Here is a 12,543-nt window from a genome sequence, read left to right on the forward strand (position 1 = left end):
AATCCCTGCCGAGCTGTGGCCCCACTAATTATCCCAGATTGTCTACAAGCCCGTGGCAATTAAAGCCTAATTACCGCAAGCTCGCCTGTCACCAGGAGTAAAACTCTGCCCCACTCCTTAATGGCAAGGAAAGCCCAGCCTAAGGAGGATGAGGAACAAGGGAAGGATTCTCTGCAAATATTGATGTAGTTCCCTTGGCAAAATCAGATGTGTCAGCCCCACAGGTATTTTATCGATTACTATCGGCACTTGACATGTTGTCTCAGGGATTGGCAAAACTCACCCCGGGCAGGAGGGATGAGTTTGAGACTGCAGAAAAAAAAAAAGTTCTGAGGGGAATAAAAAAAAAAAAACAAACAAAAAAACTTCAAAAGATCGTCTGGTGATTTTGTGTATTGTGGGGTGGGATGGAAATGGAATCCCGTGGGAGAGCGAGGTGGCCTGACACGGGGCATTCCTGTAGTGAGGATTAATTTCTTTTCGGGAAAAAGAAAAACACTTAATGTTAGTTGATGATTTTAAGCAAAGCCATTCCCGGGGCCTTTGCCATCCCATGATGCTTTGAGCATAATGTCATGGGGCTTCCAGCATCATCTCACGGGGGTTCAAGGGGGAAACCGTGGGAACCCCCTGGCTCAGTGTAAACCTCCAGTAGCACGAGCTTTGGCCACCCCCCCCAAAATTTGCCGTGAGCCAATTTTGGCGGGGTCGCCTTGGGAGGGGGTTACCCCCAGCGCCACGATTTTGGGGAGTCCGAAGGGCACGGGGAGGGCGTTGTTGTCCTCCTGTGCCGGGGATGAGGGACCGGGTGCCTTCAGCTCCCGGGATGCTCTTCCCCTCCCTCCTTCTTCCTCCTCCTCCTCCTCCCTCCGCCGCCCATCCCGCGCTGTGCGCAAGCGTGTCCGCCCCCCGCCCGCCCCTCCGGGCCGGCCCCGCATCCCGCACCCACCCCCCGCATCCTCCGGCCGCCCCGGCCCCCCCGCGCCGCCCCATGGTGAGTCCGCACCCGGGGGTCCCCCCGTGTCCCCCCGGCCCCCTCGCGTCCCCCGGGCCCGCGTGTGCAAAGCGGGATTGCGGGTCGGGGGGTGCTGAGCAGAAAGAAGAGGGGTGGGAAGCAAAGCCCCGGTGTTTTTTGGGGGCTGGAGGGGTTGGGGGGGCGCAGGGCAGGAGCGTTGCCCGCCTGGCAGCTCCCGGGCAGGGTTGGCGTGGGGGGTGCAAACTGGGGGTGTGGGGATACTCCCCGATAACCCCAGCTCGGACCCCCACCGGTGCATCCCACGCCTTTGGCATCGATGTCCTGGCGAGCGCGGCACATCGGGAAGGGAGAAAAGTGGCTTTATTTCTACGTTTGGTGGGTTTAAAAAAATAATTATGATGATTATTTTTCTAATTAACGCAATTAATCGGTGCCTGAAGTGTGAGTGTGGGCAGCGGCGAGAGGAAAGCCCTCGCTCTCCCGGTGCCCTTCCATCTGCTGTCTCCCCATTCCCGGCAAAACAAACCCCCTGATCTCGCCGGGAAAAAAACGGCCTTTGGCATCGCTCCTGCCCGTGGCCACTCCCGGGGAAGGAGATCCCACCCGAGAGCCCCGGGAAGAGAGGGTCTGGCATCTCCCCGCGGCTCGGGGTGGGCTCGTTGCGATGGGTCTGGGTGATTGGAATGCCCGGGAGCCGGGGCAAGGAAGGGAAAATCCTCCCGGAGGCCCTGGGAGGGGAGGACGTGCCCCGTGTGCGGCTCAGGACGGCATCGCTCCCGTGCGGAACGACGGGCTGAGGAGGATTTATTAAGTCGTCTGAGCTTTTTTTCCCCCGTCCTTGAGCATCCTCTGACCGGTTGATGGATGTGCTCCGGTAGCCTGGTGATCCCAAAGGGGTAGGAGGGGTCCCTGCCCGTCCCCCACCCAATGCTGGTGCGGACAGAGCTGCTGGGAGCGGGATCTGGGCACGTCTGTGCAGGATAAACCCCATCCCGTCCCACTCCGTGTGCCTGGAGCCCTCTTCTCCCACGGGACAGGATTGTTTCCAGGGAGAGGTGAGGATGCTTGCCCCGAGACAAGCAGAAAAAGGACCCGCTGGACCTTCTCCCATTGATCTTTTCATGTCAGGTCTTTGCAGGGTGAACCGGTGGTGTTTTATTGTTCTGGGGAGCGGAGAACAAAGGAAAATTCTTCCTCTGGGTGTGTTTTTTGTGTTCCTCAGCTCAGACACTGTCTCTCCCATCGGATCAGTAAGGTGATGCCCGGTGGGTTGATGCTGGCTGCTCGGCAAGTCCAATGTCCATCTCTTAAAAGAATTTAAATTTTCTTTTAAAATGTAGATAAATGAGCTGGGATGGAGTTTGGGGTTTGGGCTCCCTTGCTGCACCCTCTGCCCGCGTTGCCAATGGGGCACAGCTTCCCTGAGCCCCTAAACGGCAGGAAATGAATAAACTGGATAAAGTCTTGTGGTGGAGCTTTTCAAGAAGCTCTGCTGAACTTCCCCATCTTTTCTGCCGAGCTCTCCCTCTGGATGCTGCTGGAGGCAGGTGATGGATTGCCCAGGCTTGTCTGTGGGACAGACACCCCAGGCAGGCCAGAACCTTGGATCAGGGATAGAACTGATGCTTTAAGTGTTCTCTTCCTACCCTGGCTCCTAACGATGTGTCCAGCGTTAAATGAACTCCTCACGTTGCTATGAGCCGTAGGATGGGATCAGCATGCTTTGCTGGACTCTGCCTAACCCCTGTCCATAATTATCTGCATCATTAGACGGCTGCTTGCTCATCCAGCTTCAGGCAGGGAGTTAATAGCAGCTGCTCCAGCCAGGCACTGAATTCCGAGGAGTAATGCCTCTGCAAATGTAAATAGGAAAGGAGGAACTGTCTGTGGACACTGATTTTAAGGGATGTCCACTGTGGAGACCTGCAAGTAGGGTGTCTTCCACAGCTGGGATTGGAGCATCCTCCTGGAGGATCCACCCGGGAGGGAAAGCATCCATTTGGGACTCTGGAGCAGCTGCACTGATGTCTACAGGCCTGTATTTTCATAGCTGGTGTCATCCCCATTCTTGCAACCAGCATCAGAGGGGGATGCCAGGCTGCGGGATGTGGGAATGCTGAGACCAGTGCCCTCCCCATGCCTGTGCTCAGGGGTTTTCAGCTGGCAGCAATTCTCAGGTTGAATTCTGCTAATTAATTATTTGGCAATATCTCTAAATCCCATGTATTCTGCTGCTTGTTCTCTTTGATGAAGTGATGGTCCCACTGCTTTAGCTTCGAATATTCCAGAGCTGATGCAGGCTGGCAGCATGGAATCTGCTTCTCCACAGCTTTCCCTATTGTGCTTTTTAAAAAAAAAAAAAATTATTTTATGTTATTTTCCCCCTTTCATTTTTTTCTCCAGATGTAGCATGATGGCTGTGTAAGGAGAAGGGATGTGGTCCTGTTCCTGCAGAGGTTGGCATCCTGGATTCACCGGGATCCCTCTGGGATCCCATTCCAGGCTGGGACCCCCCCATATGCTGCCACCAGGGACACTTGCATGAGTGGTTTTGGTTTTGCAGTGAGGAAAGGAAATGATTTGATGCTTTCATGCTGCTTGTTGCAATTTCTGGTTCTCTTTTTTTTGGTGTTTCTTAAGTTCCCTTTGCTTTTGTTTCACACTCCTCCATCCTCCAGCTGTGATCCTCGTGTTCATTGAGCTTTTTCTAGGAAAACCCTGTGTCTTCTTGGGAGGGAAGAGCTAAAAACCCCAGTACTTGCTAATCTCTTGCTTTTCCAGCTGCTGACCCCTTGCATGTGACCGGGGTTGGGCTGGAAAGTTTCCTTGGAGGAAGGAGAAAGGCATTTGGCTGTCAGGGAATGGAAAAACCAGAGGAGCCACTCTCCATCCTGGTTTTCTTTCGGGCTGGCAGAAGCACGGAGCGGTTTTGGGCTGGCGCAGGCTGCGGCTGCTCTCCAGGATGTGGCACCATCATGGGATGCAGCCCGTGCTGGCAAGGGATGCTCGGAGGTGGGATGCAGTGATCCCAAGGGATGGATGGTGTAGTGCTGAAGGAGGACTCCTGACACCCCGCCAGAAGTTAGATCCACAAATCCACGGAGAGATTTCTGCTCCTTTTTGGAGTTTTGGTTTCTTTTTATTACAAGCCAGAACGACCCTAAATCACCAAACCGCGTCCGGATAGGACCAAGCAGGAAGCTGGCTCCCTTTCCCTTGTGTTTTGCAGGTTTAAAAACACAGATCTGTGCTGAAGTTTGGTTCTTCTCTTTAATCCCGGGTCTGTGAAGGAGGCTTTAACCTGAGCTCACGCCGTTGGAATTCCCTGCTGCGCCAGGGAGAGGCTCCTTGCCTTCAATCGCTTCCAGATGCCATTCCTGTTCCGGCTCTTCCCCTTGCAAAATGTCTCCCCCAGCCCGCCGAAGTTTTCCCGGCCGGATTCGACATCCCGATATCCGGCCAGGCTGAGTAAGCCGAGCCTTAATTTTTTAACCAGAGCTTGATGCCAGCGGCGGGAGGTTGGAACTCACCCCGCGGTGTTGCACAAGCCGGAGCCCCGGGGTGGATCCTCCGCCGGGGTTTGAGCTGCTTGCGACATCGGGTGGTTTTAAAATTTCTTTTAAAATGTAGATAAATGAGCTGGGATGGAGTTTGGGGTTTGGGCTCCCTTGCTGCACCCCCTGCCCGCGTTGCCAATGGGGCACAGCTTCCATGAGCCCCGAAATGGCAGGAAACCGAGGCAGGAGAGTGCTGAGCAAGAGTTGAGGAGTCTTAAACGCTGCTCTGGGGCTTTGCTGATGTTCTGTGCACCCAGCCAGCCCAGCATTCCCGCCGTGGATCATAAAACACCCCTGGATGAGGACTAAACCCCCAGCATAGCAGCTCTGTGGCTGTGGGGCTCATCTGACCACCCTGGGTTGTGGTGTGTGGGTGGGATTTTGTGGCATGAGGATGGATCAGACCTGTCTGTGTTGGGAATGGTGGAAAGCACCGAAGCCTTGAGGGGAAAAATGAGGTGGAAAGAGAGAAATGAGGGAGAAAAATGCAGAGAGGGGGGATGCAAGTGGACTTTGGGGATGCAGGACAGAACAGGATCAGGGTGTGGGAGGTGAGATGGTGTCAGAAGTGAAGGGCAGTGAGGGGCATTAGGGGTTAAATGTGGTGCTGCCTTCGAACAAGGCATCAGGAGCAGTGCCAAGGGCTGGGAAATCCTCGGGCCCATCCCTGTGCGATCACCAGTGCTGCTTCCAAACCAAAAAATAGAAGGGAAAAAAAAAAAGAATCACAAAGAACTGTCTGTTCGGGCATATTCGGGCTCAACAGGTTTCACTCCTGGGCGGGGTCTGGTGTTTTGGGTGGGGGAGCTGAGGGCTGCCAAGAGCCCGGCTGTCAGAGCAGGCTCTTTATGCAACAAAAAGATGAGATTTGTCCTCAGAAATCTCACCCCAGGCTCCTTTTCCACTGCCTTTTTTCTCGTGGGGTGACAGCAGGCCTCGAGGGCTTGGGTGGTGCAGGCAGGGTGGGAAGGGCTGGGCAGCTCCTGGGGAAGGGCTGGGGGGGATTTTCAGTTAAAATATGGATGAACACAATGTTTTGGAGCCCTGACACCATGGCACCCGCCCCAGCACCTGGTCCCGCTGCCAAAGCCCTGCATCCCCCTGCATCTTCAGCATCCTCGTGGTCCATGGGCATCTGCCCTGGAGCTGGGGCTTCCCAGGCCCCTTTGCTGCCTAATTAACAACACTGCCGCTTAATTCCCGCTGCGTTTACAAGTTAAATCGACAGATTATCTGTATTATGCAAACACAGCTTTAAATCTTAATTATTTATTTGCATGGGGTGTCTGGAAATCAGCAGCATTGAGTCTGGAGATGCTGTTCTCTTGGAAGTGCAGACTTGTGCTAGGAAATGAACCCAAAATAGGCTTTTTTTTTGGTGTGGTGGGTGATGTTCAACACCCCAGCTTGGAAAAATGTCTATTTTTTCCTTTTATTTTTTTTGGGGTGGGGGGTGGTTATTGTGGGAGGCTCATCTTTAAATAGCTGTGGTTTATTTTTAGGTCAGTCGCTGCTTTGGATAATCCGGCTTGGCTGGGCAGCTTTGCTTTTCTTCCCATTCTCAGGGGTTTGATAGAAATAGATTTATTGAATTATTTCATTTTTAATAAAATAGTTTCATACATTCAATAAATGATTAATAGAATTAAAGAAACACAGGGTGGAGGATGGGAGGTTCTGCCGGTGGTGGCTCTTTCGTGCTGTCTTGGACAGGGAGCATCCACTGGGATGACCATTTGCGAAACCTCTTCCCAAAGAGTAATTCCCACACTGGAATTACACCTTTGGCCCGGCCAAAGGAAGGTTGGGAAGCGGCTGGGTTATCTCCCACTAAATACTTGCTGAATGAATAAGCTGCTGGTCCCGGGGCTGTAGCGGCTGGGGTGACGTGAGGGATGTGCCGGGCTTGGAAACACCTCGCTGGTGCCAACTGGAGATGTTTTCTCTGGAGGAGGATGAGCTCACCTGGATTTTATTCCCCTCCCAGCCTGGCTTTTGCTCTCTCCCCCCTCGGGAAGTAATTTTAACCGAGGGAGGCTGGCGCTGGCGATGGAGCACCGAGGGACGGACGGACGGACGGCTGCCTCGCTGCAGGTCTCTCAGTCTCCATCGCCCCCTCCTCTATTTTAACAGCCCTGGGGGGATTTGGTCCTCGATGGGGAGGATGATGACAGGAGGAATTTGGAGGCTCATCCCTGCCCTGTGTGTGTCCCCTCCTGCCTCTGGAATATCCGTTCCTGCCGGGATGCTCCTGCACTGGGGCTGAGCCCCTTGGAAGGCCAATTCTGGCTGGCTTTAGTCTTTAACACAGAAGGGATGTGCCCATTGGGGTTTTGTTTTCTTTTGGCCAAAGCCATGAGCATCCTGGAGGGAGATGCTGGGGAGTGGGCAGAAGGTGCCTTTTCCCACTTCAAATTTGGAAATTGTTATTTAAGTGATTAAACTGATAGGCAGGAGAGGAAACTGAGGCCAGCAGCACAGCTGGAGAAGGAAAGGAGCAAAATCCAGCTTGTTTAGGGTTTCTTGAGGGCTCTGGGATACGCGACGTTCATTTCCTGCTGGGAGCAGCTGCCGGATGGGTTGAGCTGCCTGCGGCGAGTGCTGGAGACAGCAGCTCCTGACCTGGTGGATGCTGGAGCTGTGATGGGACTTTTCTGGACCTTGGGCTGGGAACGACCGATTGCATCGGCTCACGGCAGGGAAACCGCTCAGGCGGCTGGAAAACAACCCCGGGAAGAGCAGCAGCAATCCAGCTCCTGGCTCTTCCAGTAGAGCTGGAAAGACCAGCTTAGGGCAAGACCTTGCATCCACCAGGATCCCGCCTGGCCGATGTGCTTTAAGGCATTGCGGTCTCCTGCTCATCCAGGGCTGCAGGATCCTCCTGGAACCCCCAGGCAGCTCCGAGCATCCTCATCCTCATTTCCACGGGCAGGGGCTGATGCCGAGCCATGGAGCGCTTTGGCAGGAGCTCCCCAGGGAGAGTTTAACCTTGTTAGTGGATCCTATAATTCACAGCTCTAAATGAAAAGGCTCCTTGTCAGAGGCAGCAATGTCGGATGCTCTGGTGGATTCAGGGCTTCTGGAAAGACCCTGGTGCCAAAGGTGGATTTTGTGGCCCCAAATGCATCTGGTTTGGCTGCTGAGCCGTAGGGATTAATCGCTCCCCAAGGCAAACGGTGATGGAAGGAGGAAGCAAAGGTTCTTTGGGTGGAGGGGGAAGGTGTGACACTGGGGTGGAGCCATCCCTGTCATCCCAGGTCATGTCCAGAAAGTGTGATCCCTGGCGAGAAGTATCCATGAGAAACCATCTCAGGCTGCTGGTTGGTTTCCTTCCTCACCCCTCGGACAAGGATGTAACCCTCTGTTAAATTAATGGGATATTAAGAGCGGAGCATGCTGTGGGGAAGGCTCACACCTCTCTCATCTCTGCTTTTCCGGGCTGGAGGAGATGGAGAGAGGTGAGGAAACCTCTGGCCCTTCACAGCTTCCCCTTGGAAGCACCTTTCCTGCCAGGGCTTGAGGAGCAGCTGAGAGAGGCTTGTCTTCCTCACCTGCATCACCGTTTCTTGCACTGAGATGAGCTGACATTCCTTCCCGTGTGCTTTTCTGGGGAGAGCCGCGACTCCCACCACACCCCATCCATCCCGCTGGCACAGGGGAAGAGCAAAGCTGGGGCCCAGGGGCTCACTGGGGTAGCAGCGGGCTCGCTCCACCTGCCTGCCTCATTCTCCCACTTGCTCCACTTGGCTGGCTCGTTTTCCCCTATCTGGGAACATTACTTGGGATGCAGAGCAGGGAGGCTTTCTCTGAGCGGCAGTGTGGCAGGAGGGTTTCTGTGCGTGCCGTGGTTTCTCGGCAGGGCTTTTCCTCCCCCGAATCATCAGCATATTACAGTGCTGCGCTAGGATTTGCAGTTTGGAAAGTTTGGGGGGAAAAGATGCCAGAGACGCGGGAATAAGGAGTGTTCTCTAGGCAGGAGGGCAGGAAAGCTGCGTTCCCATTCCCCTTGGGGAAGGGCACCGCTCCGTCTCGTGGGGTCTTCCTAAAAGTCCGAGTGACTCACGGAAGGGGATTTCGGTGTGAAAGGCCGAGAGGTGGTGGGGGAAGGCTGCGGCGAGGTCTGAGCTCCGATCGGCCACACCTCCTCCTTAAGGGCGGCTGCGAGCCCGGCCCTGGGGCTGCCGGTGCCGGCTGAGGTGGGTGGCTTTTCGGAGGTGGGTGGCTTTTCGGAGGTGGGTGGCTTTTCGGAGAGCTCAGACATCTGTGCGACGTGTGCCGGCTCGTCGGGGCGCTGCTCCCGCTCCCCCGGGGCTGGCTCCTCTCGGCGGAGATGCATCGGGGTCCGCGGATCCTCCGAAGGGGATGGCTGCCCTGCCGCTGTGGGTGGCTGGAGCCCTAAGGATGTTCTCCCTTCTCCCTCTCCTAGGGGAAGAGAGGACGGCCCCGTAGATCCCGCCGAGCTCCTGCCTGCTCCGCCTGGACCAAGAGGACGGGCCGTAAGTAGCCGTGACTTGCTGCCAGCTTATCCCCGCCCCGCTAGGACCGGCTTCAGCCTCTCCCGCTGCTGAGGATGCAGGAAAAGGTCTCCCTGAGATGGGAATCCTCCTCCCTGCGTGCGTTAACGGAGCACTGAGGTGATGCTGAGGCTGCAGAGTGATGGGCTGGGTTGTTTCCTGGGAATCTCCGTCTGTGCATGGGAGAAAAGAGCAGAGAAGAAGGCACTGGATTTGGGGCTGACCAGATCGGATGTGGTGTTGCTCTGGGGGTTCCACTCCTCTGAATCCGGTGCAAAACAGGAAACGGAAGGGAAACCACGGGGCCAGCGAGTTAAGGTTGCACATGAGCCTTGCGAGGGGGGCAGTGACTGCAAGCGGCTTCTGAGCCCCTGAAAGGGGACCCCTGGAGTCAAAAGCCACTGGGAGCAGGAGCTGCCTGCAGGATAACTCAGCCCTTGAGTTCCTTGATATCCCTTAATTTCCCACCCCTTTTCCCCGAAGAGCTGGGGCATTGCTTGAGTTTGGGTTGGGGATGGGCCACAGCATCTCCACGGTTTAATTTTTACCTTCCAGAACTGTAAGAGAGTGGTGCTCCCTGGGGATGTTCCACCTGCTGCTCCCAGGAGAGCGGGAAGAGGCTGCCAGCACCCTGCCTGCACCCCCAGCTCGCTGCTTCCCCTTTTCTGCTGCTTTTTGGGGGGATTTAGCCCAAAACACGGGTTCAAAGCTGTGTTGCCATAGCTGCTTTTGCCGTTGCTGCCTGCATCCCTGGATGATCCCTGGGGATGGAGATACCGGAGAGTAAACATGGCACCGAGGTGACAGTGGCACCAAACGGGGGCTGGATGGGGCAGGTAGGAGAAGGGTGAGGCTGGATCGATGTCAGGGGATGGGGGATGAAATCCCCCAGGTCACATTAGCACTGCCCTCGTCTCCTCAGCAGGGGCTTGTCACCCCGTGGGTGGCTCTGCTCTCTTCAGCAGCTCGGCCATAACCTCCAGGGTGTAGCAAGGTGCAGACAGCAAGAAAGGGTCTTTATTTTAGTGTTTTAAATAGCAAAAGAGTGATTAAACCTATATAATAATAATAATAATATATAATCTCTAATATTGTAGCTTAACTGTAGCTCCACGATGGCCTGGGGTTACCCCAGAGCTCATCAGGTGTACCCACACCACCGGTGTTTTGGGGCTGTAGGAAGGGATTTGTGTCCCCATCCCTGCGTTTTTTCTGCTGCAAGGATTAAAAAAAATATAGGGGGAGAGGAGAGGGTGGAGGCAGTGCTGGTCTGAATCGCTCTGGAGCACATTAAAACCAACAGTGCCATGGGAAGGCAGAAGCAGCCTGGATTTGTCCCAAGGACCTGCCACTGTGGAAATACTTGTTGTACCTGAGCTTATGCACTGTTGCCACCTTGAAAATTGCAGCCTGGTCATGGGTAAATGTTTTGTTAAGACTCACATGCCAACGAGGGGTTGTTTTCCCCTATCTTAAATCTTTGGCTGGGTTACTGTGTGCCTGGGATACCACGGCTAAGGAAACAGCGCTGCCTCTCCGAGTTAAGAGGCAATTAAGATTCCTTTAAAGATTCCTTTAAAGTGACTCGAAGGGCTCTTAAAATAGGATAAATGTGGCTACCACTGCATGGGCTGGGCCGGCTCCATGCCCTCTGTGGGGCCGTGCCCAATGTCCAGTGGAGTTGATTTTTGCAGTGCTGTGTCCTCATGACCCTCTTCATCCCCCCAGCCCACGGCACTGCAGCTCCTGCTCTTGACATTGCTCTGCTTGGTGGTTTTTGGCATCCCTGGTCCCTTTGTGGTGTCCCTGTTTCCCTGCCATCATCCCCATCCCATGCAACACCTCTTGGAGGGGCCTCAGATCCAGACCCTGCTGCCTTTTGGTTGTTGCGATCCCACAAGGATTCTCTTCCCAGCTTGGAAAAAAATTCCCTGAGGACCGGGAGCTCGCAGCAGCCGGGGCGAGGAAGGTTTGGGATGCCAGGCTGGGGTTTTGGGTGGCTTTGATGCCCTGCCAAGCCCAGGCAGTGCCTGCAGTTGGATCCTTTCCCTGCAGGATCGCCCCCGGCCGCCTCCCAGGTTGTGCTCAGGCTCCGGCACGCGATGGTTGTGCCGGGGCAGGCGCGGCCAGGCCGGCATCTGCTGGGCTCCTCCGGCAATCCCAGCCTGGAACACCCATGAGATGGGGGCATAGAAGATCCCAGGGCTGCAAACTGCTCCTGTGGGGCCGATCCTGGTTTTTGTCCTCCAGGGAGCGCAGGATCTGCCCTGCTGGTCCCCGAGAGCTCCGTGTGCCTGGAAAGCTCGGGAGAGATGGTCTGGCTGGGACTGGAGGGGTCTGTGCTGTCCTGGCTGTCTGTCTGTCTGTCTGTCTCCCTTTGGTTCTCACTGCCACTGCATCCCTTCCTCGGGTGCTGTCCAGCTCTCCTCCAGTTAAAAATAAAGACACGTTTATTTTTGGATAAACTGTTGGAGATGCTTGTTTTTCAGTGAGCATCCTTCTTCCCCAGGGAAGCTGGACCAGGCAGTGGGTGGCTCTGTGTCCCGTGGGCATGTGGGATGGGACGATGGGAGCATAGGAGAGGTGTCCTCATCTCATGTCATGCTTTTCCCAATCCATAGGTTACCATGGAAACACAAAAGTACCAAGAGTTTTTGCTGCATGGCCTGCTGGTCCTTGATGCTTTGCCAGGATGGCCTGGGATCACCATCCATCCATGCTGGGGTGGCGTGGGGGAATTTATAACCACTCCCCACCTCCGTGCTTGTTCCATGCCTTCAAATTCCGTTTTTTCCTTTCCTTTTTTTTGGCTGGGAGCAGCTTGGCAGCTGCCTGCTGCCACTTTGTGGATTGACATGACTTAAATCTGGAAATGCTGGAGCTGTTGAGGCCATGGGGGGAGATGGGAATGGATGGATAGAGGTACAGGGATGAACTTCCCTGAGTTCCCCCCCTGGCAGGAGGGTTGGTCCTGATGGATGCTGCTGGCATCTCCCGGGGGACGTGGTGAAACTGGGAGGCAAAACCCTGCTCCAGGTCAGAGGTAGACAAGGAAACTCCACGAAGCTTGGAGCTGAGCTGCCTCTGCAGCATCCTGGGATGGGGCTTTCCCAGAACACAGGGTGGGGAAGGGAGTGGGAGAGGGGGAATGGGCCATGGGGCTTCTGAATCCTTTGTGCAGCGATAATCACAGCCGGAGGTGCTGTGGGGGTGCATCCTCCGACATCAAAGAGGGGCTTTTCCAGACACTTCTTCCAGATGTGGGGAGCTGAATCCAGCTGGGACTTTCCCCCCAGCTTCAGGGCTTGGCAGGGCAGGCGATGCCCTGGACCGACCCCGGGGGAGTGGAGATTCATCCCAACGAGTGCTGAGTCTCTCCCTGCCGTGTGGGATGCAGGGGGCATGGTTTGGGGAGGGGTCCGTGTTGGGGGATCTGGGGGATGCTGCACGGGCTCTGAGGATGCTGTGGTGGGACGGGGATGTTGTGGGGGCTCTG

General features: G+C 55.3%; 1 protein-coding gene across 7 annotated transcripts in view; it reads left to right on the forward strand.

Annotated features, from left to right (window-relative positions):
* The first annotated feature begins 945 nt into the window (after window positions 1-945).
* ST3GAL4 (ST3 beta-galactoside alpha-2,3-sialyltransferase 4) overlaps window positions 946-12,543 on the forward strand; it is a 17,597-nt gene continuing 5,999 nt past the window's right edge. For 2 of the 7 annotated variants that reach the window (XM_042034432.1, XM_042034434.1), the window contains exons 1-2: window positions 6,670-8,729; window positions 8,960-9,029. Coding sequence is in view for 3 of the 7 variants with exons in the window: in XM_042034429.1 (XP_041890363.1) it covers window positions 6,470-6,627; window positions 8,960-9,029 (228 nt within the window). In the remaining 4 variants the exon portion in view is untranslated. Of the gene's footprint in view, window positions 995-4,262; window positions 4,445-5,561; window positions 6,628-6,669; window positions 8,730-8,959; window positions 9,030-12,543 lie in introns of those variants that run through there. The other 5 variants (XM_042034436.1, XM_042034435.1, XM_042034429.1 and 2 more) reach the window with 5 other exon arrangements.

Source organism: Corvus kubaryi, unplaced genomic scaffold (assembly GCF_017639235.1).
Source record: "Corvus kubaryi isolate FWS band 111438036 unplaced genomic scaffold, C.kubaryi_AGA036_p1.0 37367, whole genome shotgun sequence".
In the NCBI taxonomy this organism is placed as follows: Eukaryota; Metazoa; Chordata; class Aves; order Passeriformes; family Corvidae; genus Corvus; species Corvus kubaryi.